At 40.2% G+C, this 25,524-nt stretch overlaps 2 protein-coding genes across 7 annotated transcripts in view; one reads left to right on the forward strand and one right to left on the reverse strand.

Annotated features, from left to right (window-relative positions):
• LOC139946262 (hyalin-like) overlaps window positions 1–1,030 on the reverse strand; it is a 10,122-nt gene extending 9,092 nt beyond the window's left edge. The window contains exons 1-2 of the mRNA XM_071943883.1: window positions 911–1,030; window positions 116–460 (exon numbers count right to left, since the gene is read on the reverse strand). Coding sequence (XP_071799984.1) covers window positions 116–460; window positions 911–959 — 394 coding nt within the window. The 5' untranslated portion in view covers window positions 960–1,030. The remainder of the gene's footprint in view (window positions 1–115; window positions 461–910) is intronic.
• The window catches only part of LOC139945842 (multiple PDZ domain protein-like), a 468,628-nt gene that overhangs the window by 414,307 nt on the left and 28,797 nt on the right, over window positions 1–25,524 (forward strand). For 4 of the 6 annotated variants that reach the window (XM_071943326.1, XM_071943325.1, XM_071943330.1 and 1 more), the window contains 20 exons: window positions 8,203–8,342; window positions 8,953–9,535; window positions 10,354–10,432; window positions 10,828–10,962; window positions 11,378–11,530; window positions 12,232–12,483; window positions 12,911–13,013; window positions 13,791–13,882; window positions 14,887–15,022; window positions 16,295–16,447; window positions 16,945–17,024; window positions 17,502–17,678; window positions 18,346–18,753; window positions 19,148–19,390; window positions 20,144–20,339; window positions 21,762–21,931; window positions 22,742–23,003; window positions 23,444–23,639; window positions 24,357–24,509; window positions 25,265–25,440. In XM_071943326.1, coding sequence (XP_071799427.1) covers window positions 8,327–8,342; window positions 8,953–9,535; window positions 10,354–10,432; window positions 10,828–10,962; window positions 11,378–11,530; window positions 12,232–12,483; window positions 12,911–13,013; window positions 13,791–13,882; window positions 14,887–15,022; window positions 16,295–16,447; window positions 16,945–17,024; window positions 17,502–17,678; window positions 18,346–18,753; window positions 19,148–19,390; window positions 20,144–20,339; window positions 21,762–21,931; window positions 22,742–23,003; window positions 23,444–23,639; window positions 24,357–24,509; window positions 25,265–25,440 — 3,763 coding nt within the window. In that variant the 5' untranslated portion in view covers window positions 8,203–8,326. Of the gene's footprint in view, window positions 1–2,685; window positions 2,865–8,202; window positions 8,343–8,952; window positions 9,536–10,353; window positions 10,433–10,827; window positions 10,963–11,377; window positions 11,531–12,231; window positions 12,484–12,910; window positions 13,014–13,790; window positions 13,883–14,886; window positions 15,023–16,294; window positions 16,448–16,944; window positions 17,025–17,501; window positions 17,679–18,345; window positions 18,754–19,147; window positions 19,391–20,143; window positions 20,340–21,761; window positions 21,932–22,741; window positions 23,004–23,443; window positions 23,640–24,356; window positions 24,510–25,264; window positions 25,441–25,524 lie in introns of those variants that run through there. The other 2 variants (XM_071943327.1, XM_071943329.1) reach the window with 2 other exon arrangements.

Raw genomic sequence — 25,524 nt, forward strand, 5'->3', positions numbered from 1 at the left:
TTCGTCTGACCCATTATGTCCGATAAACCTTTATGTCCAACCCAAATAGTCGAGTTAGTTGATAATTTACCATCCACTTTAACTTTAGAAATTTATACGAAAAGCATCAACTTACCCAAAACCCTCACATAAAACTCGCATGGAGTACTTCTCACAAGTGGTATGGTAGTAATCCAGACCTCATAGGTCACTTTGATCACTTTTGGGGGTGGATCGCCTGTACCATCACCGCCAGTCAAAGAAAACGTGATGGGAAATCGATTGTTTGCAGGACATGAATAAATTGGGGGTTCGCCTGGATAGCATTGTGTGACTTCTGCTTCAAATGAACTAGAATATGAAAGGGAATAAGATACTAGGGCAGTGGCATTGTTACTGGTGGAGACCTCGATGATACCTGTGCCATCAGCGTGGGTAAAAGTTGCCTCTGCTGGAGGGCATGACGGTACATAACTAGCTCCTGTATTACAAAGAAAGAACAGGAAGCAAGGAGGGTAAACCTTATGATAATTATTCCAAAAATTAATGAGCATAAAAACAGGGGAGCGCTGATATAGTACAAAAAATATGTTCATGGCAAATATGCAATTAATACGATAAGAACAATGTATGATAGGCCTACATGAAGTGTCTATTAGGTTAGTATATAGGGGAACTTCACCTATCATTCTTAGCCACAAAAGCACTGATGCATTTTGAAAACAAGAACACTTTTTATTTAAAAAGATTAGAAAATCCCGATTGAGAATGAATACCCGTATTTATTATAACACCAATATTTTCGTTTGGTCTGAAACTGATTTTGATATATTTTGTCTGCCAAATGGTTTACAGGAAGACTTTGTTAATAATTGTGCACTATTTACTTTTCTGAGATTCAATATAAGTTCAAAGAAAGTGATAATCTTACCATTGCATAGGCCTAGTATTGCGACCAAAGAAACGAATAGGCCTACCATCACTACTTCCGTTGCAGCTAAAGAAATCTGGAAACAAACCCGTGTAACAGTGGCGCTTATAACATTATTTGCAGAGCCTATTTATTTATAGGCCTGCCTGAAGTCCAATGTGTTTTGCAGCAAGACTCTAAAGCTACGGTCGTTGGAGGAGGGAGGGTTAATTTTACGTACATGCATAACCAAATCTCCTTGTTGTTTTTTTAATAAGCTCGAACTGAAATACTTTTACGAACTATTACTGTACTCATGTACTTCCGCGTCACGACGGTTAGAAAACTTGATATCGATGCGGCTATTGTATCCCGTCGGCACTGTGTGTAAGGCTATTCAAGTGATAAAATTGGAAAAAAATAAATTATGGTATTGACTGAATGTGGCACAACTGTGAAGAGCTTTCTGCACGGATTTCCCGAACAATGGGAACCAAACTGAACAAAACGGTGGTGGTATGACTTCTGCAGAGTGGTGATATATAATTCTGAGGCACAAAAACTCTCTCACCGATTCGGTGCCTTTCGGAAGCAAGTGTTGGACGGACTTCGCGCACGCACGTAGAGGCCTTGTGCATGGATAGCCGTCGGCAGCGCAGGTACAGTTCATACGAAATGTATAATAGCATGAAATTGAAGTTTAATTATGATTCTACCGATCGAGTAACCTCTAGCACTTGAGAATGCACCTGCCACCGGTATTTCGTCGTCAAACTTGAGAGAGTTCTTCGTTAAAGGGGATTCTCCCCCGTAAGTGAGCCCCCGAGATCGACCAAATGCGTTTTGTAGACAATACAAAAACAAAATTCCTGGCCGCTGGCCCCGACTTAAGGAATCGTCATAATAGCAATAAAATAAGCACGAAAGGAGAGCCCTTGATATTGGCTTTCGGATGGTACAAAACATGGTTTTTATACCCTTCGACCGGTAGTTTGCTTGCTACTTACCTCATTGTTTTGCCCGTATAATATTGAGGAGACCAATTTGAGATGTTTTGGATAGTTTTTAGAGAGTTGTTTACCACTGGTAGAAAAAAACACAGTTTCAACTATATCTGGAGTTTTCCGATCCTGTATTTTGTATCGAATTGTGTCGCTGCCACTTACATAATGTAATGACTGAGACGCTTTGAACGCATGCCGCGCCATACAGAGCAAATGGGTTTATTTTCAACGATAGGCGGCATGCGTAATCATCTTTAAACAAAAATATGGGTAGGCGTAGTATCAAATTCCAAACGACTGACTTTTCCTACCCGCCCATGGCTGACGTTTACCAACAAATCTGAAGTTTAGTGTTCTGAAAATATATCTGATTAGTTTTTTAAGAGGCTGATTTGTTGAATTGGTTACACGGGAGTTTATGGAGCATTAAAACTGCCGCCCGTTACCCCCCCCCCCCCCTGCAACCCGCCACAAATGGGGTTTGTGAGTATGCCCTTTTCGAAACGACTGGTTTTGGCGTTGGATTCAGCTTAGGCTAGCTTGGCCCCGCGGTTGCTTTGACAATTGCGCGTGCTTTGCATATACGCGCCAAGGGTTTCAGACGAGAGGACAGAGCCTGAAGCCGAATCCAAAGCTGAAGCCGTGGTTTCGAAAAAGGTTGGTGCCGAGTTCGTGTGTCGTGCATGCAAATGCTGCCGAGTGAGTTTGATTGGTACCTAGCCGTGTCGTCTGTGTATATGTGTGTACGTATTTTACAATACATTATTTACCGTTTGGACGCGGCGCGGCACACACATATGCGGCGAAGCCTATACTACATGTATTGCATTTTGTGATGGTCTTCTCTGGAGTTGGAGAATCAACAATAACTCCATGACTAAATCAACCATCCCTTGAAATGTAATTATCAAGTGGCCCATTACCCTCAGGAGGAACTATTGCGAAGTTGTTGGAGTATTGGAACATAGTGAGTAAGTCAAATTTGTTGAAAACCGTAAATGAATTGTCAGTCGGACTTGGTTGGTTTTTACCTCCATGGTTGGAGCTCAGTCAGTGAGTCAGTGGTCTTTTTTGGTTAAAAATTGGGCCACACCTCACTTCACTGACGCATTATATTTGCATTGCGGTGGTATTGGGTTGGTAGGGGTAGGCCGTACTGCAAGGTGGTAGGGAATTATTTTCTTCATTATAATAAATACATGTTCTGAAAATAATGTTTTTGTATGATTTAATAATAAATGATTTAAAAATAGTAAGGTTTTGACGACAACACTGCATGATGCATGCTAACGAAGACTACAGCAATACATTAATAGACATTCATAATACTTAATAGAGTAAGGACAGAGAAGCCAAGTGCTAGTGCGACCTACCTACTGTACTACCTAGCGAATGTCAGACAACTCGTCAGTCGGACAGCTCGACTGTTCGGACAACTCGACGGTTCAGACAACTCGGCTTTGACTTTGAGACAACTCGGCGGATGGTTAATAAGACGAGTCGACGGTTGAGTGGCCAACTTCCGTTACCGTTACAAGAAAGTGTGGTGTCCCAGTGAAGCCATACGTGGAAGACACATCTGTTAGTGACTATATCCTGTGAGACTTTGTATGACTCTATTAAGTATTAGTTAGCCAGCTGCAGTTCTCTTCAACTTACTCAAAATAACAGGTTTAAAAAAAAAATTAAAACATTAAAACATTGTTATAAATACAGCTCTATATTATTATTAGAAGATTTACTTTTTTTTCCTTTACTTATAAAATTACAACAATTAAAACTTGATCATGTATAGAAAAAAAAATAATGAAAATTATGGTAATGGTAAAAAATAAAAAAACGTTAATATCTGTTCACCCGGATATTAAACCCACCCACCATAATATACCCCCACCCCCGGGGAACGCCAGTGCATATGTGCCAAGTCAGTACACGCCCCTCCCCCAGTTCACTACTTACCCCTCCCCCGCCCCGCACTGAGCCCTCTCACGGCCATCCCTCGACTTGTCTTGACCCCAAGTCGAGTTGTCTGACGGTTGAATAAATCATCCGTCGAGTTGTCCGAACCGTCGAGTTATCTGAACCGTCGAGTTGTCCGAACGGACAAGTTGTCCGACGGACGAGTTGTCTGGTCTCCTACCTAGCTACCTAGTGCTGTGGGAAATGTGTTATGTGATGTGTGTGCATTCGACCACCACACACACATCACACCGGCACCAGACTTGATGTTACTGACCATCAAAACATAAGGTTTATCGCGAATAGCAAAATATCACGACAGGGCGCTGTTGAATCCACACAGAGATATAGGCCATGCGTGTGCACATCGTGCATGACAACATACACCGCGGTCGACGAATGCCCCCTCTGCGTACCCATAACGCAGTGCGGTTCTGAAATCGCGATAAACCTTATTAACATGCATGCATGCATGCATGCCATGATATATTGAATGTTATTGAATGTTAGTCCCACTTCTGTGGCCAACTCTAAATCCTTGGCCACACGTCAGGATGTTTGAAGGCTCATTTCTTGTAGTTGCGATAACGTAACCCTCCTCCCGACGGCCGGAAGGAGGAGGGTTACTTTATCGCAACTACATTGCCTACTGATGGGTCTGTGGTTTAATTAGGGAATAACAGTGCGAGTACCCGGTCTTCACTGCGTGGTAATGACCGGGTTGGTGGCTGGCGCTGTTAACGGACTGAGCCGGAGGCGAGGTCCGTTAACAGCCAAGGTCATTACCACGCAGTGAAGACCGGGTACGAACACTGTTATTCCCATTAATAAATACCTTTTTTAGCGAATTAAACGGCTAAAATTGTCCAAATTTTGTGACTTTTCTCTCGGCGGTACTTCCAGACATGTTCAGGGGCCATATTTGAGCTTTTGATGGTTCCCATCTCTTTCGTGCGTTAATCACATTACTGATCTTTGAGACCAGTGACTCTTTTAAATAATGATCTGTTCAGCGCCTTCACTGGGGTCAAAGGAGGCAAACGATTGGACGATAGCTGTTCCTTGTGCATCAAAACGCGCGCATGAGCTCGGCGTCAGTTTATACGCGCGCACATGTTACACGCGCGCACTCAAAATTGATACATTTTCAGCGCGCGTACGCGTAAGTGCACGAAGTTGCAATGAAACTTACAGGGATATAAACAAGTGTGCGATACAGCGCAACGCACAAGGTTTACACAATGTATGCTGATTTAGTGGCCACTTATTCGCTCTTTTTCCAAAGCCAGTCTTTATACCACCGTTAACACTCCCACACGTGACCGGGTTTTGACCAATCAGAGACTTGAAACCGTCCAAGGTATTTATTTATACCAAATAAATGTTTTTTTACAACAAGCCTGACACTATTGGTAATTGTCAAAGACCAGTCTTCTCACTTGGTGTATCTCAACATGTATAAAATAACAAACCTGTGAAAATTTGAGCTCAATTGCGAGATAACTATGAAAGAAAAAAACACCCTTGTCACACCTATTTGTGTGCTTTCAGATGCTTGATTTCGAGACCTCAAATTCTAAACTTGAGTTCTCGAAATCAAATTCGTGGAAAATTACTTCTTTCTCGAAAACTACGTCACTTCAGAGGGAGCCGTTTCTCACATGTTTTATACTATCAACAGCTCCCCATTACTCGTTACCAAATGAGGTTTTATGCTGTAATTATTTTGAGTAATTACCAATCAATATGTCCACTGCCTTTAAGTCCTTAGTCAAGTTACAAAAATTGTAACACTCCGGGGTCGGGTCTTCGACCCTCGCCGGGAGTCGCCGAAGTGTTACAAGTTACAATAAATGTAATGCTCCGGCTAGGCTGCGTTAATATTAATTATCATTTTCAAAAGATATTTCATGTCAAAAGTTCAAGTTCCTCTGAATTGCTTTCCTGGATGTGTACTAAGCTCTTGTTGAATTAAGTTCTAATGGAGTTGTCTGTAGAGTACACATTAAAGTTGTCGAATTGACGCTTATAGTGATACAGTATGAGTATGACTGTTTGAATTGTTATAAAATTACAAAAATCATGAAAAATAAGTAGTTTTGCAGTCTCCAGATGTCTTGACAGCACTGGCTGAATGTCATTTGACATCTAGTGAGCTTCTTTTGAGCATACAGTGTGTGATTTCTAGTCATGCAGTGGAAACTGGAATGTCCACATGCATATGGTATTATTACTAATTAACAAATTGAACTCCAAATTCCAATTAGGAATGTTTTTTAATAGGAAAATAACCAACCCTTAAGTGAAGGTGGCTTCAGCATTATTTCTCCATTTGGGGTAAGATACTATTTTCGGTCATGAAAAATGCAAAATTTGAGGTCGGATTTGGAATATTTTCATTAAATGTTTTCCGAAGAAAGTTTTACTTAAAGGAACACGAGGTAAAAGGAAAACTTCGCAATTTCGAGTGATACTTGTGTGGATCATTATATTCTACTTTAAAATATCTTTCTAACCATATGCATTTCATAACAAACGGTTTGAAACACTTTTCAAAGACCAACTCGTCTGATCCAAGGCAGCGTGTTCCTTTAAATTGTTCACTAATCAACTGCTCTAAAGCAATGTTGGTAACTGCCAAAAACACTTATCCACCCTTTATGTGACCCAACATAAAGTTCATGAAGGTGAAATTTGCACCCTGACCCAGTACAAGCAAGACAAAGTGGAAATCTGTAAAATTATCTATTTTTTTTTTTTTTTTTAAACAATGTTGTGCACATTGTGATGCAGCTTTACAATCTTTCATGTTGATGTAGGTCATGTAGGTACATGTATGTTTTTACGTAATCTTTTACACATTCCATTGAGTACTGATAATGGAGTAAGAAGATTAAAATGAAGAGTGTATTTGTACACATAGTTGGAGTCAAAGGGGTGCGAACAAAACAGGTTTTTAAGAGGGTCATTGTAGAGATTATTGTATGAACTTGATTTAAGTACATTGATGTAAAGTGTGTGCCCATTTGGCTGCTAGTGCTGCAGCTCAACTGTTAGATTTTTAAAAATCAAAATGCATAAACAAGTTGCAGTACCCCATTAAGAAACCTGTGATGTACATACTCTTTGGGACTGAGAAAAAGTGCCGAGCCAAACACTAAGAGCTTCCAGCACCCTAACTCGTCCCACCCTGTGGCACTCTGAATTTTCCTAAGACCCTAATCTACCCATTCCCTAAAGTCTCAAAACTGGAGGTTTGCTTCGTACTATACACTGAAAGTGGTTTTGAGCTCTCAGTCTGCTGCACAAGCCAACTCTCTGATCCCCTTTAATACTTTTAATCCCACTAGATTGAGTCAACTTCCTGAGTTCTTCCTACCTCATAAAAAGAACCACGGAAAAGGAGTTTCTTCCCTCTCGGTTGTCATGTAATACTATTAATAACTGAATTTATCACTGGGTTTGCACATCTGCTTACAGTCAAGCGGAATTGCAGAGTTAAATTTAGTTTGATGGCCTGGTAACAGCAGGGACTGGTGAGATGGTTTGTGATGACAAACTAAAGCAGAGCATGCACTGTTTTTGAATGCAAAGCTTACATGTAATGCAAGATAAATAGCTGTATGCACTCAACATAATCATCATTAAGTGGTCGCATCGAGATTCCATGCACAACGTCACACTAGATATAAATAGCTGCACACTCATCATCATTTAGTGGTTGCAACCGAGATTCCATTCACAACGTCACGCCAGAGGTCTCTATCCATCATCATGTTTGGAAGGTCCACAATTTCAGACTCTGTATCTCTACAGATCACGTCGATGAAGTTGAGTGGTCTAAGTCCTCTATTAGGGCACAACAGTCTCCAATATAACACGTCAGGTATGACCTGGCCTATAGCATGAAAGCAGTGACCAGCAAAGCGGACTCTGCGTTGAGCAACAGTAGCAGAGATTGGTGGAATGTCTCTGCTGTAGATCTGTTCTTTGGACTTGTGCTTACACCATGAGATCTTGGAACTCTTTCCTCATGGTCCAGGTTTCCACTCCGTACAGAATGCTCAACTTAAATAATAAGGCCAAATTTAAAAAAGGATTCAGTTTGATTTCCAGTTACCTACCATTTTAAAAATAGGGTCAGCACTGTAGGAACAAGTTATGCACAATGACAGCAATTTGGAAATATTTTATCGCAAATCTGACAACACACTGAACTAGCTTTGTCAGTATGTCAGGGTTACAATGATTTGATGCCAATCAGTGAACACAAATTGTACATGTAGCATGGCACTCTTTATGTTTGTTGGACTTGATTTTTTATACAATGATAATTTTTTATCTTTGCAGATGTGCAGGGTCTGTTACTGTTAGACCCTGAGATCCCATGTCATAACCATCCATTGACCATCACTAAGTCTTCGTGAGGAAATAGTCTTTTGTCAATCACAGAAGGAATAGGTCAAAGGTCACCATGGCTCTTGTTGCAGGTAGGTTTATATCACTGTGCAACTGTTTTGTTTTTATTGTTATTTTTCGACATTTATGTATTATATATAGCACCTCTCAAATGGATCAAAGCCCTTCACAATAAATCTTAAATTGAAAAACACTTACAAAAATTGTTTTAATGGGTGAATACAATCACACTGCACAATAGCAAAGTTATTTAAAATATGATGAAATAAAAGAGACCAAAGATGTTTCAGCCCAAGGCCGAAATGGCAAATAGTTGGGTCCCTTTTTGGAGTCAGTATCCATCCAATTCAATTCACTTTAGTATCCTTGATGGGAAATTCATTTCGGCCTTTACATCAAATTTACAAAAAGTACATACAATTTGTGCTTTTGAACATGGAAACATGACAAAGACGGTTACTATACGATTAGATTTTTTAGCTCTACACACCTTATACATGTATACATTTATCCCACACATACACCTGTAGTTGAATTAAAATGTTGATCAAGTAAGCATAATGGAAACGTATGCTAAGTTAAGAAGAGTCCAGAATACAATATATAATGGTAAAGAAACGAAAAATATATATATATTTTTAAACACTGGTAAAACAAACAATTTACTCCAATACTTATTAGATACCCAACATGCTGTGGAGATGCTTTGCGGTATGCAAACCGAGCTCCAGCAAACCGGCGACGAAGAGCTCGGCCAGCAACTGAGCGACATGATCAACATGCTGGAAAGTCCCCTCTTCACCCAGCTGCTGACCCTCCAGCAATCCATGAGGCAGCTCAGAGACCATGTGGAGTCCACTCCGCCCGGTCAACCCATCGGGGAGTTCGACTTCAACTCGAGCGGTGACCTCGTCTTTGAGGAACCACCTAAACCAGAGCCGGTCGAACTTGAACAACCGGGCCCGGCTCATCCGTACGCTTACGAGAATGAGATCAACTTGGAAGACGAGATCGGGAGAGTCCAGGTGGCTGCCGTGGAGCAGAGCGCCCCGCCGGCCGTTGTGGAAGCGGATGAGTTGGACACGGGCGACGCCTTGCTGGATTCTATCGCGGAGCTGGCCATGGGACGGGAGGTGACCACGGTGAAGCTGATGAAGCCAGAGAAGGGAGGTCTTGGGTTCAGTGTGGTGGGACTGAAGAGTGAGAATCATGGGGAGCTGGGTATCTTCGTTCAGCAGATCCAGCCCAATGGGGTTGCAGAAAGGTGAGATCATTCAATTGGCATGGTGTTTTGATGATTGAAAAATATTTGTGGAAAAACCTTGTGGTAACGTTACACTGGTTGAAACTCCTACCGATCAATTAGCTTCGGAATTATTATGGTCTATACTCAAGAAAACTTAAGCTATAATGCCTTGCAATTTGAGATTATCTCACATTTGGTGCTTGATATGGGGCATGGTGTCCTCTATTGTGTCTGCATTGTGGAAGATAATAAAACATGGTTGATAATAAAACATGAATATCCTATAAAAAGTCACTTCAACTACACTAAACATACAAGGGATTCGTTGCCTTTGTCTGCAATTAAAAAAGTTGTTATTTCAACTGTGTTCCATCTGGCTGTATTTAAGCAGGGGGTCCATAGTCAACCTGATGTTTTGTTTGTGTGTTTTTTTGCTTGTTTGTTTTATTGTGCATTCTATACAGTAGTTGAACTTTGTACGGTTGGTGTTTATCATGTTGTTTCTACCAGGCGTAAATTAAGTAGGTTTTTAAAATGTTTTTTTTTTCTGTGGGTTATAATAATGATTTTTTTAAATTTTGACTGTCAAGAAACCATTTTTTTTTTAATTTTAAATAGCTAGCCATTTTTTGTTGTCTAACCTCAGTTACATTTTTATTTGAACAAGTTAATTATTGGTTTTATAATTTATTTGATGTTTTTTGTATTTTTTTTATGTTGTTCATAATGAAACCAACCCTTTTATGGTTGCTAATCAAATGATAATTACCTTACCTTTATGAGGTGTAGTTTTTTCAAGTGACCAGACGTTGAGTTATTCTTTGATTGTTTGATAGGAATGGAAATCTACATGAGAGTGATCAGATCTTGGCTATCAATGGCCATCTCCTGGACGCAAGTGTTTCTCATCAACAGGTATGTTGCAAACAAACAAAAATTAGGAAAATGGACTTGAAAGATAACTTTGCAGTCTACATTTGTACATATAGCAGTACTGGGACATAGACCTTTCAATGAGGTGCATGTTGGTCTAGCAAGCGATCAAACTTGATCTCTAGATAGACCATCATGCACCTCATTCCATGTCTAATAAGCGCATACCAAGTAATTGCGATAAGGTCTATGCTGGAGCTTGTGACGAATTCAAGTGAATCACAATGCATTGCACCCGGTATTTTTATTCTGGACTTGCCGAGGAGTTTATGTTCCCTAAAAGTGGTAGACTATTAAGGTGATAAAACAAATATTTAAAGGGTTACAGCTATAGTTTATTTTGTTTGAACTGATTATGATTATTATTTTTTTACAAGGCCATTGAGATGTTACAGAAAGTGAAAGGTCTGGTTGAGCTCGTTGTGGCCAGGGGGGTCTTCCAGCTTCCTTCAAACGCCCTCAAAGAAACTGACCCACCCAAAGAAGAAGAACAGCCGACTAGCCTAGAAAAGGTAAATGGGTACCATTCATCATTATTATTACTACTTTTTCAGCCTCAACAATTGCCAAAAAAAGATTATTTAGCGGACTGAAAGTCAACATTTGGTCAAAGACTTAAAAATTTATGGACTTATCCACTCATGGGTTTACTGGCCTGATGCTAAAATCACTGGCCTCTCATCTGAGGACAAAACAAATTTTAAGTAATGGAAAAGCTTAATATGTCAAATCGATGAAAGCATGTACATCTAAAGGTTTAAGGTTTCATCCAATTTTTGAAGATCTATTTATTTTTTTAAATTGCTAGCCCCAGATACTATCATGAATCATGGACAGTGTATTGACATCTGCTCCTTTTAGATAGCAGTGTACAACTTGTTCAGATTGTTCTTTAAACACCTCACTTCTCTCCATCAATATTCACAGCAGCCTGAAGATATCCCGATTGAGCCGCCTCAGCATGAAATCCAGCAGATTGAGCTCTACAACGACGGTAGCGGCTTGGGATTCGGCATCGTTGGTGTCCGTGACGTCGGAATCATGGTTAAGACCATCCTACCTGGAGGTACTGCCGACAGGGTAAGTCCACTGTTTCAGACTGTAACAATAAAATGCTACATGTACATTGTGAAAGCCCTTTTTTAAATTTATTTTAAAAAGTTAAAAGCAAGAATAACTTGTAAGGAATAACTTGTAAAGAATAAATAGTGTAAAAACACTGACAAAGATTGAAACTGATTTTTTAAAACAAAGCTTTGTATCAGGATGAAATACCTGAATTGCGACCAATGAGGTTTGTTTTGAGTTTTTTTTAAATATATTTCTTTATGTAACACGTACATAAAAATTCACAAAAACCATCAGTATAAAACCAGTGAAAATGCCCCTAGTCTACACAAAGCATTTTTAAAACCATTAACTTGTGACTTAGTAAGTCATTTTATCAGACAATTGGCAAATAGCTTGCACATTGGGACCGGTCTAGCAATTTGATTCTTATGGGGTTTGGGGTGGGGGGATAGTAATAAAAAAAATTCTTAGCACAGTTTCACACAGTTTTTTCGCAGCAAATTTTGATCAGTAAGATCTGTCTGCTTTGCCGGGCATGAGTCACAAACTTGGCTCATATTAAACTTGCCAATTCTTCCCAGTTATTACACAAGAAACCCAATCCTCTTAACAATGAAAAAGCCTCAAACCTTTCAACTAGAATTAAATCTTGGCATATCCAAAAAGCCTAACTGCTCACCAGTTCTACATGGTAATTTCTGTCGCCACAGGATGGGCGTCTGCAGAGTGGAGACATCATTCTGCAGATTGGCGACACGCCCCTCCAGGGTATGACCTCTGACCAGGTTGCCATGGTGCTCAGGCAAGCAGGAAGCCACGTGCGACTGACTGTAGCCAGGAGTGCCTTTCCTGCTGTGGCGTCTCCTCTTAAAGACGCGGAGCCCCTCATCCAGCCAGAGCCTGTCATACAGCCTCAACAGACGACCGAAGATTATTCGCAGCCACCGCCCCAACTAGCATTGGTAATAAATATTTCTCCTTTTATTTAACCCGTACTCCCTGGGCCTACTTGCTGACAAATTTGAAAATCTCTCTGATTTCCCCTATTGTGTTAAATGTGATTCTAAATGCCTCCCTGATTTGTGTACAAAGTCTCCCTGATGCCAACATGCAAATCTTGGCATACATGTATCTGCATAAAGCCTGGTTCATACTTTCTGCGATTGCGAATGCAAAGAGAATTTGACATGAATTTGACCTCACAACTCTGTTTTCTCTGTGATACTTGCTGGAGAGTTGAGTACAACTCAACCTCTGTGAATTATTCCTTGCGTATTTGTGATGTCAACATTCGTTTCGCATTCGCAGGAAGTATGAACCAAGCTTTAGTCTGAGACAAAGGTTAACAAAATGTTGTTTTTACAAAAGTGTTGTATTTGTCTCCAAAAGGAAGAGGAATCTGAAGGTGTTAAGATATTTGACGTTGTCTTGGAGAAGGAAGCGAAGGGTCTTGGGATAACCATCGCTGGATACGTCAGAGATGTTGCCACAGGTCAGTTCATAATTTTAGATCAAGGTTTCCAGGTACCCGGTGTGTTGAATCTCTTTATTGAGTGATTGCTTCTGGAGGTTTGCTCGACGTTTCAAACAGTATTCAGATAATAGAGAAAACAAATAAAATTGTATAGCGCATTTCACAATCATTCATATCAATGCACTTTAGATTAGTCCCCTTGTCAATGGGCCAATAACATACCTTTAATCTTTCTCACCCTCAAGCTGCCGTGGCGCTCCGAATGCTTTTTCATTCATAATAACAACATCTACCCTTGCATGAAGAGAAGCAAGTATAGTAAAGCATCTTGCTCACGACCGGAATTCAAACCCACACTCCGGTGACTTAGCATCATAACTTGAATTCTATTCTCTTAACCATTCAGCCACGACACTCTAAATCGTCTTAAAAGGATTATTAATTTCTTTTGAGAGCTGCCCTGAGTTTGTTTCATCTTGATTGTTCTCATCTTGTAGCCTCTTTATACCAAGAGTGGTTCAGATCTCATACCTGGGCCCAACTTCATAGAGCTGCTTAAGCACAAAAGGCAGCTCAGCACAAAGAAAGTTTGCATACCAGAATAAGGTTACCAGCCAAAATATCATGTTACATGTACAATCTTTGACTGGTATCCTGCTTAGTTTTGCTAAGCAGAAAATTGTTAAGTAGATATTTCTCCAAAGCAGTTTAATGAAATTGGGCCGTGTTAAGAGTTGTGTGATGGATACAGAACCCCAAATCCCAAAACTAATGAGGATTATTTTCATGTTTTAGGACAAGTTTCTGGAATCTTTATTAAGAAGATTGCTGAGGGGAGTGCTGCTGATCGTAACGGCAATGTCAAAGTCAATGACCAAATTATTGAGGTAAGGAGGAAACATTACAACCCCAGGGCTCGATTTCACAAAGCACTAAGATTTGTCCTAAGACGAGTTTGCATTATCTTCATAGTAATTTGTTTTGTGACATCACACTTTGCTGAGCAATTAAGATTGATATGCTGTTAAGATCGATCTTAGATCTTTGTGAAATCGACCCCAGGTCTTAAAGTATTCCAAAATTGTTAACTAAGGTGGTTCTTTGAGAAAACAAGCTCATTCAGATGGATGGTAGGAAGTAAAGGCTGTATGTTAAAGCGCCTTGAGCGTCACTGAGTGACGGATATGCCTGCTACATAAAAAGCCACTATTATTATTACTAGTATTATTTGTTGGGAATCAGTGGATCTCGAAACTGAATTTGACCTTGGAGCCCCGCTTTTATTCCCTGACATGCCTGAGAAATATAATACAAACATAGAGTATGTTTTCCTTTGGAAGGCAAAACAGTTTCTGAGTTGATTTTATTAAATGTTTTCATTTTTTTAATATAAATGTTTTCTTTTTCTAACCTCAGTTGCAGTTTTATTTGAATAAATGAATGATTATTTTTATAGTTTATGTGATATATTTTTTTAACTTTTGAAGTAGTTTATAACAAATCCAACCCATATAGGATTTGAGGCATTGCATGGTGAGTTATCAATACATTTGCTTTGCGGTAACACCATGTGTGTGTCCTACTTGCCAGGTAGAATTTGTGCTTAGAGAACTGTCTTTCTTTTTTCTACTACCGCGGTGTAGGTGTATTGGATGTTCAGGAGAGTTCTCAGTTCTGAAAAGAACTGTCCTGCTTTTTTAACTACTCTCCAGGCGGAAGGTGTAGAACATTGGCTGGGAGAACTACTTTAGCTTATAGGATGGTAATTAAGTGCACTACCACAGTTCTTAAATTGGTCTGAACGTTTTGACTAGCTTGCTCTAGTCATCGTCAGAACACAACCCAATTATGTTTGCTAACAATTTCTGTTCCTTATTCTTATTGATCTAAGGTGGATGGACAGAGCCTTGACGGATTCACCAATGTGGAGGCTGTCGATATGCTCAGGAATACTGGCAGTGTAGTTCATGTCAAACTAGCCAGGCATCCTGAAGGCACTCTGGACATCTCAAATGTTAACATGGAGCGTAAGTTGATAAGTAAACATGATAATCTATTTTACGTTAAAACCAATTTGTTTTGCGCCCTGGTAATGGTGGAAACAGTGTGGTGCCTTTTTAACACTCGTAACAAATAATCTCCATGTCCCTTGTGTTAATGTATATTGTGTGTCAGTACCTTTTATATGTTTTTATCGGCGGACTGAAACCTTAGGTTATGGGCCATTTTACATTTGTGTGTAATTTTAGTGGAACTTGTGGAGATAAATAAAATAATAATAAAATAAAACTGTTTTGGTTAAACTTTCTATTGGTTTATCACTGGTCATTGACCGAAACAGTTATTGGTTATGACTGCAAAAACGCACCCCTCGTAGGGGACATCCAATTGGATTTGTCTGTGTACAATTGTTTAAGGCTGTGCAAGTGTGCTCAGAGTCTGGAGAGTTGGCTGAGTGCCAATAGTATGGTACTCATGACACCAATTGAGATCCTAGTAACATTTTACTAATGTTATTATTCACTTCCTGTTAATGTATCTGCTAGTGGTTGGTACAACTGTTTTCCATACGATGACATAATGTTTTATGTTTAGCATAAAGCTCACTTTTTAATATCGGGTTACATGCATTTATAAGGGATGCTCTTTCCTATTTTTTGCTTCCTGAGTCATGTGGGAATCATATCTACAAGTTAGGCCTGTAAATCAGCACTTTTGCAGACAAAAACCAATCTATAACCCTACCTTCTGACCTTAAAGGAACACGTTGCCTTGGATCGGTCAAGTTGGTCTTTAAAAAGGGTTTGTAACCGTTTGTTATAAAATGCATATGGTTAGAAAGATGATTTAAAAGTAGAATACAACACAAATTTGCCTCGAAATTGCGTGGTTTTCCTTTTACTTTGCAAACTAACACGGTCGGCAATCCATAAATGGCCGACCGTGTTAGTCGACAAGGTAAAATGAAAACCACGCAATGTGCAAATAATAGCTATCAGCGCGTAATCTATGCGCGCGCGCGTACACACAACCCATGCGGCTCGAACAGATTCTTCAAAAAATTTTGGAAAAAAATATAGTGTCTATAACTGTATTTGTTTTTGTTTTTTAACAAAAGGGCATTTATAAAAAAGAGTAGTGACTTGTTCTTCAACGTCCGTTTAAACCCTTGCAGGGTCGCCCTTGGCTCGGGCCTTTATCACACGGCCGCAGACCCTGCCGGCTTTAAACGTACGTTGAAGAACTCGTCGCTACCCTTTTATTCTCTTAGTAATGTACCACCCTTTCTGAATTATCAGAGGAAATGGTTAGAAGTGAACACATTCAGCCGACACAGGTTGAGACTGAAGAAGAGGCCCAGCCCTTGGCCCCGGCCGCCTACCCACCCCCAGGGGGCATTCTGGAACCTGTAGAGCCTGATCCGGAACCTCAAGAAATGATGGAGACATACGGTACAATTACTATTTTAATTTAATTTTTCATATATGCAAGCTCAGCCCAAACAAGGAGAACTGAGCCATTCTTGGTAAGGGGCCACAAGAAGAAAACGTTTAAGATTTAACTTTGGGAAGCTGAAGGAAGGAATTGATAGTCCTTGCAAAACAGTCCACATTGTAGGACAGAGGGAAACATGGTACAGGCAAGGAGCTCAAAAGAGATGTAGTACATGGAGTAAAGCTTTTGGAACGGCTCTTTGTTCTAAATCTCACCAAAGCAAGAGTGTATGGGTGACATCAAGCAGAAAGCCTGGTTTCACACTCAAACATCCTGATAGATTAAACCAGCTCAGACACATTGATGGCATATGTACCATGAACATTGATGGAACCCTTACTAAGAAGAGATAACAATGCACAAGAAAGAAATTGAAGAGGCAGAAAATATTCAGATCTCAAGATTTATTTCGATTACAAATTTATTATGTGGATTTATTTTTCAACTCCAACAGAAGGAGAACTGAGTACAGAGACTGAGGTTCGACTGATCTCAGCTTGGCAAACCATTCTTGGTGAAGATATCATGATTGTGGTGAGTATAATTGCATTAAGGCCAGGTTATTGCAGTAACCGTCAATGACCATAGTTTGACTAATTTAGCCAGAACTCTATCTGTCAACAATGGTTGGACTAATATTGCTAGTTGACTTTTCGGAGCCAGCCTGCTAGGCCTGGGTCCAATTTCATAAAGCTTATCAGCACAAAAAGTTGCTTAGCATGAAAATTCTTCCTTAATAAAAACAGGATTTCCAACCAAACTTTCATGTGATTTTCAGGGTAAGCAAACAACAGCTGAATACCAATAACAAGCAATATGCAACAAACTAAAATTTGGTTGGTAATCTTGTTTTTTATCAAGGAAGAATTTTCATGCTCAGCAAATTTTTGTGCTTACAGGCTTTATGAAATTGGGCCCTGCTCATATCGCTGTTTACCATGTGGGAGGATTCATGCATGTGAACTACTTTGAGGAAAAAATAGCACAACAATTTTATTGATTTATTTGAAGGTGGCACAGCTAAGCAAATTTCGGGAAGGAGGTGGACTAGGCATCAGCCTTGAAGGCACAGTAGACATTGATGAATCTGGGGATGAGGTTAGACCCCATCATTACATCCGCTCCATCTTGGCCGACGGTCCCGTGGGTCAGAATGCACAGCTCAAGAGTGGGGATGAACTCCTCGAGGTAAGCAATTGGTCAAGTTGCTTAAGAGAATAAATCGGTTCTAAACAAACAGCAACTCGAGGTTGCACCCCAAATTACCTCTGAATACATCAAAAATTCTTAAGGCCAACAGTAAGTAATTGCCTTTTAATTTCCCATTCCTCACGAACATTATTTTTGTTCAATCAATCAATCAATGAAACGTAATTTGTATAGCGCCTAAATCAAAGTTTGCTCAAAGGCGCTGAGGCACAGAAGAAATAAAAAAGTCATTGATGGTAGGCCTCCTGAAACAAGTGGGCTTTCAGAAGTGCCTTGAATGTGTTGAGTGATGTTGTGTCCCTGATGTGATTGGGAAGTTATTCCAGAGTTTGGGTCCATATACCGAGAAGGCTCTATCGGCAAAAGTGATGTGACTTGTTCTACCCATTCAGAGCTGTGTGTTGAGCTCTGTATACTCAGTACTTTCCTCCCCAGTCCTGCGCACACAAAAAAACATGGTCATACTACTAAGGTGGGATTCAAACCAATGACTTTTGCCTTTCCAGAGCAGGTGTCTTGATCACTAAACCATCTTCTTAATAAAGTTCTCCGCTGCTTTTTAAAGCCTCGTTCTAAAAGTGCAGTTTTTATACACAAAGCAAATTGAACCTGATTGGTTAATTCATTCTTTTAAAACGACTGTCAGGTGAACGGAGAGCAGCTGCTTGGTCTTAATCACGTCGACGTCGTCAAAACTCTCAAGGAACTTCCGATGCACGTACGCATCGTATGCGCCCGTCACCCACACCCCGTCTTCCCAGAGGCGGCCGAAGTTCCCCAGCCCAAGATCGAGGAAGTCGTCGTCACAGTTGATGCTCAAGAGGAAGTCTTCACCGCGAACCAGACCAATCTCCAGGAGTCGCTTCCATTCCCTGAGGTGGAGAACGTCGGTAGCATGCTGGCCGTGCAGACCCTGAGGGATAACAGCTCCGACAGGGCGTCCCCACTCTCTAGGGAGTCCCTGGGTGGGTTGGCTGTCTGGGACGATGAGCTACAGACGGTGGATCTGAACAAAGGGGACAAGGGTCTCGGCTTCAGTATCTTGGATTACCAGGTGAGCCTCGTAGAGATATTTAATAATGATTGGAAAATTTGGGGTTTTGTTTTCCCCCTCAGAATTTCATCTCTTGTGCTGGTTGTGAAGCCAAGAGTCCCGGTCTTCACTCGTGTCCTTAAGCAAGACACTCCACCATAATTCCTTTGTCCTTCGGATGGGACCAAAATAACAAATCCCCTTTTTTTTGGTATTCATCATAGGATTCTCTGAAACCCTTCCAAGACGTTGATAGTGATCCGCAGCCGTTGCTGAGTGCCTTCAAACAGGTCTCATTATCCTGTTATAATGAGACCTTTGATTGGCTTTGGTTGTGATAAAGCACTATATAAGAACCCAGAAATAGGCCTCAGCTAATCACTTTCAAAATCTTTTTTTTCTGTATTCATCGTAGGATCCTCTAAACCCTTCCAAGACAGTGATAGTAATCCGTAGCCTCGTTCCTGGAGGCGTTGCCGAGTCAGACGGGCGTCTCATCCCCGGAGACAGACTAGCCTTTGTTAACGATGACAATCTTGACAACTGCTCATTAGAGATGGCCGTCCAGGCCCTGAAAGGAGCTCCCACTGGTCCAGTGCTGCTCAGAGTCGCTAAACCGTTACCTCAACCTTTGGATGGTCAGCTGGAAGAAGAGGAGGTAAGTCTTCACAGTAACCTCCTCAGTCAATTCAACCTGCTTTTAAAGCCACCGGGGTCGATTTCACAAAGAAGTAGATATAAAAAAAATATACGGCTATGTAGTCCTAAGTCCTGCCTCGAGATGAGACGAGTCTTAACTCTTTGTGAAATCCACCCCTTGACACTTGGGGTAATGACTCCAAGTAAAGATAAGCATAAACAGTTACTTGGTAACAAGCAATAGAGAGCTGTATATAGTAATAAACATTGTAGGAAATGACTCACTCTGAAGTAACAAAGTTTTTGGGTTTTTTCAGGCATCTGAACCACACAAATTTGTGCAACAAGGGTGATTTTTTCTTTCATTATTTTGTTGCAACTTTGATGACCAAATGACCCCAGATTTTTACAGATTTTTAATTTTATGCATGTGATGGGATACACCAAGTGATAATGCTGGTCTTTGACCATTACCAAAGGTGCCCAGTGCCTTTAATACACAAACCCTTTTTTATGGAATTTCCCTGTAATTCAATTTTACCGGCAAGTGCAGTCAGACTATGCTGTGGTATCAGGTCCCCTCAGCGGTTAAACAGAACTTGTGACTTCCGATAATCTTAAGTTACAAATCCATTCTTCTTCTATAAATAAGTCTTCATGAAGATTTTGTAGCACAAATTTTCCTCAAGGCAAATAGTAAAATATTTGCTGAAATCCAATATATAAATCTATTTCATTTTCTGTGACTTTCCTTGTTTTTCCTTATCACCAGCCTATGATAATGCCACAACAAATAGCGTCTGTTCACCAAGCACCTCCTCCGCCAAATTCCCATGAAATCTCCTTCCAGGATGAAGATCTTGAGAAGATTCGAGAGTTGCAAGCTTCCCTCCACACATCTCAACAAACTCCTTCCTGGGATACAAGACCAAACGAGGAGGACCGACTTGTAGAAAGCCTTGTAGAAGGTAGGTCCCATATTTTCTTATTTGTTTCTTTTCCCAACTGTAATTTACTTAATGTAATGTTTGCTTTAATTTTCTTTCATTAGTTGTTTCTGTTTTACTAGTAAACTTTGTACGTACATACATGTATTGTATAGGCTTTATGAATATTATCAATTGTGTATTATCCTTTCCCGTAATTGGCGAGGAGGACCGACTTGTAGAAAGCCTTGTAGAAGGTAGGTCTTATATTTTCTTATTTGTTTCTTTTCCCAACTGTAATTTATTTAATGTATTGTTTGCTTTAATTTTCTTTCATAAGTTGTTTCTATTTTTATTGTTAACTTTGTACATACATATTAAATAGGCTATATGAATATTTTTAATTGTGTATTATCCTTTTCTGTAATTGGCGGCTTGCCACTGTTGGTTTGGTCAATAAATATACATATAAATATTTTCTTAAAATCTTTCTGATAACCATGGTTCTTCCTATGCACAAGCTAGCATCGTATTTGATCGATGCACGTGATTCGGTGCAAATACAGCTTTCGCAGCAATATGCGGACAAAAACAAAAATCAGGAGAAACTATACATAAGTAGTAAACTTGCGGGTACAACCATGTGTAAATCTCTTGGGGTGAGTGTTGGCTCTGAAAAGAGTTGGTTTGGTCACAAAAGACATAAAGTGAAAACCATTTAGAATGCTCCTGTTTGCAAAAAAAATAAAATGAACATCAAGTAAAATACATTTAGAATACCTTGTTTCAGTAGGAGACTTTCTTGGACGCTAGGTGGCAGCAGACTTACCGGGTAAATCCATTGTTCTCAGAATTATGCGCATGTTCAGAACTACGTAAACTATGGAAATTTACCCGGCAAGTCTGCTGCCACCTCAAGTTGGAAAGTCTCCCATTCTGCGTCCTTCATGGTCTTGAGCCAAACTTCTAAAATTTTGGGTCCAGACAGCCGTACAGTTTTGAAAAAACCTTGGGAAACCCTGATAATGAAAGCTACCCAAAGGTGTCTAGCACTGTGATCCCTCTAAAGTTCTCAAGATACATGTAACTGTCTAACATGTCTAAAGAAGATGACAAAACAAATGCAATATCTTTGGATCTTAAATTACAGGTTTTGACCCAATTCACCTGACATCATCATCAGAATAATCTTGGATCCGCCATTTTGGTGGTCAATGTAACTGTGCGCTATTCAATGAAGTTCCCCTTTTTGGGCGACGCGGGGTTTACATGTAAACCTATTGACCACCAAAATGGTGAGCATGGCACAGTCGCCGCGTGTGAAGTGCGTGCAAAGGGTCATTAAACGAGACAAATTCACTTTATTTCAGAACTCATTCATTGGCTATGACTTGAAATCTTGGGTTTAGAAATACAATTACTAAATTGTTACTCTTTGGTTTTAAACTGTTTAATATTTTCCAGAGGTTATCATGAGCGCCAGTGTGTCTTCAAACGTTGAATCCAGTATGGATCTCAGTCAGGTCTTGGACGACAAGCCAGAGCCAGCGTCAGTCCCTCCTGCTGCTAGCACTGCACCGCCAGACCTAGTGCTAGCCTCAACACCCTCGCACATCAAAGTCAACGCTGCACCGGTAAATGTTAATAGTAATGAGGCCATATAAACAAAATACAAGTTTAGCGTCCTCCCTTTTTGAAAAGAAGGAAGATGGCCTTTCATTTATTTTTATTTATTTATTTATTTATTTATTTTGTTTTCCTTCAAAAATGGCCTTCCGACACATTTTCAAATGTCCATATGACCAGGCTAATTTTCAAAATTTATTTTTTCGTCTGAGTTCGTTAAAATATATACTTTTTATTTGTAAAAAAAAATAAAATAAAATACCAACAGTAAAAAAAAGGAAAAAAAAGAGGCAGCCTTTAAGAAGGAAGCAGGTTGGACTCAAAATATATTTTAGTTTTTATTTGGCCTTAATGATCGTTTTTTTTTATTGAACCATCCTAGTGGTTTGATCAGGACAGTTTACAACATCATTATACTAGTCATCAGGAATACTTAAAACTATTCCTCAAACTTTCTCAACTCCCTGGTGAATATACAACTCTAAGCTGTATTTATAGTACCACTGAGAGGGTTAATCCAAAACAAAGCTCAGCCCTCACAGATTCCCATTTATTCACCTTGGTGAAGAGGAGCATTTATGGTAAAATGTCAGACTGAAGATATTCAAACCAACATTGTGATGAAAAATAAATGTCCCACATCCAAACAGTTATCAGAAATGTTTTTTTGGTGTGGGGATCTCCATTTGCGAAAAAAACAAGTAAATTATTAATATGTCCGGTTGATCAATTTATCACTGAAATAAATGGTGCATGAAAGAGTTAATGTGTAAATACTTCTTCAAATAAGTTACACTGTGTTCTCCTTTGTATTTCAGGTCCCTGCAGTACAGAGTACCCCTCCGGAGCCCAGACGACACCCTCCTCCCCCTCCTCCCAAACCAAGTCCCCGGACCAGCGTTGCAGTAGCAGCAGCAGTAACTGCAGCGAGCACAGTAGATGACTCCCAGATGAGTGAGAAAGACCCACGAGTAGCGGCAGTCGCAACCTCCCACTCGCCGCTTTCCAAACGGGTGTCTATCATCTTGCCTAACTATCTGGAGAAGTCTATCGTCCTGAAAAAGGGGAACGCTGGATTGGGTAAATCAGAGCTTTGTCAGTCATTTTTTATTTATACCCCATTTCCTCCTCCTTTCCAACTTCAGTTTGAGGTGGGAATGTTCATTCTTTCAGCCCCAATAGCGACTTTAATTTACATGTACCTTAGTGAGCTTATGCTCCAAAAGCGACCTTAGTCGAGTTCTGTCCATGGTCACCCTCCATACCCAAGCTTACTAGGGTTGGATAGAGAAAGATTAGACCATGGTAAACTAAAATGAGGTCGCTATTGTGCAATCTTTTCAAATTGGAGTGGAAAGATCTGAAATGCCAAACACCTACTGGTTCTGTACAACAAAGTTTTGGGGTTTACAGATCACACTGAGGAAACAGACCAATAACTTTAAAATGAAATCTTTGCTGTGATAATAGAGTCTGTAAACTTGACCTTTGTAAATTACGCTAGTTGATTCTTCTTGTAGGCCTGACAGTGAATGCAGACAAGTCCAATGGTGTGATGGTCAAGAGCATCATCCGTGGTGGGGCGGTACATCATGACGGACGCCTCGCTGTGGGTGACCTCATCACCTCGGTTAACCATGAATCCATGCGAGGCCTGACAAACGCTGAAGCTCGTGCCTTGCTTAGAAGGGCCTCTCTGATTGGCTCGGATATCAGGTAAGGTTTTAGTAATTCCTCATTTTGTGTTTTCTGCTGAAGCGGCTGTGTAGCTACTATTCACAGTTAAAGGCGCTGAACACCGTCGGTATTTGTCATAGACCAGTCTTCTCACTTGGTGTATCTCAACATATGCATAAAATAACAAACCTGTGAAAATTTGAGCTCAATTGGTCGTCGAAGTTGCGAGATAATAATGGAAGAAAAAACACCCTTGTCACAGGAAGTTGTGTGCTTTCAGATGCTTGAATTCGAGACCTCAAATCAAATTCTGAGGTCTCGAAATCAAATTCAAATATTTTAGTGAGACATAACTTCTTTCTCCAAAACGATGTTACTTCAGAGGGAGCTGTTTCTCACAATGTTTTATACTATCTGTATCAACATCTCTCTATTGATCGCTAACAAGTAAGTTTTTATGCAAAGTTTTTCAACAACTATTTTGAGCAATTACCAATAGTACCCATGCCTTTAAGTATGTAAGGTTTGCGGTCGCACCATGTAACAAATCTCTTTTTGTGGGTAGTAGAGCCAGAGCAGAACAAACCCGCTTTTCTAAGAGCCACCACAACTCACAAAAGAGATTTTTTACACGGTGTCACCTTAATATTTCTTCTTTTTAAGAAATAAAATACAAAAAAAAGTACTGTGACGGGAACGAGTTCTAATCCAACACAGGGAAAGTAATCTTTGTTTATTTACAATTTACTCCACCAGCATTACGTATATTCCTGCCTGCGATGCATCAGCATACCGTGAGAATCCCTCCTCAAACCCTCTAGGAGTGACTGATCCAAACTCCTCACAGTCGGAGGGTAATGCAGTTGCTGCACCCACAGTACAAACATCATCCTTGCCAGCAGAAGATGGGTAAGCAAAGAGAAGTTCCTTTTTTTTTACTCGCTTGAATGTTCCTCGAGCAAACAAAGTTCAAGGTCTAAAAGCTTTCAGTGTTGCCGGATCAATGATTTGGAACAATCTCCCTACTGCCATTAGGGAATCTGTTACTCTATCTGCATTTCGTAAATTTCTAAAGACTAACCTTTTTCCTTCTTAATTGCTTTCAAGTACGCTACAACGTTTGAATTGTTATGTTATGTTTGCAAAAAAATCTCGGTTGATCAGTTTCTTAGATTTGGGGTTTGAGTGACTAGTTTTGGGTTAGATCAAAGACAAATCTACCAGAGCAGGATTTGAACTAACGACCTCCAGATTAATGTGCCGGCACTGATCGAAACGTTGAGTCATTAACCACCGTGTTTCTCAGAACCAACACTGCTCATTAACAGACATTATTCACATGGTCTTACAGCAAACCTCTTTTAATTATACTTCCATCATGCAAACTTTCAAATTGTATTAATATTAAATATATTTTGTAAACGGGATACACTGCTCTAAAGGTAACCAGATGAATTAATAGACCTTATGCACATGGCGTCATTTCAGTAGGGCGCCCTCACCTAGAGGTCAAAAGGAGGTTGTTCATTGGTCAATACTGTGCACCGCGCGTACATATCGGTGCGTCTCGATTGTTTCGTCACCGTTTTTCCTCTAAGATGACGTCAATGCATAAGGTCTATGGTTGACAAATTGATAGTGACAGGATGTTCCTCTTTTTCCAGTTCCGTGTCTGAGAAGTTTGCCCTACCTCTGAGAGACCAGCCTGTGGACTCGGTCAAGCTTGCCTCGGTAGCCCTCTCTCCCGTCAGCGTTACGTCAGGGAGTGAGTGGGAGGCTATCCGGACGGTCAGACTCAACAAAGAACCAAACAAGAGCCTGGGAATCAGCATCGTCGGAGGTAAAGTCAAATCTTCCTTCTTTTTAAATCATAAAAAAATAGAATAGTCATTTTCTTTTTCCCCTTACACCGATGCGTATTAAG

Source organism: Asterias amurensis, chromosome 13 (assembly GCF_032118995.1).
Source record: "Asterias amurensis chromosome 13, ASM3211899v1".
NCBI lineage: Eukaryota > Metazoa > Echinodermata > Asteroidea > Forcipulatida > Asteriidae > Asterias > Asterias amurensis.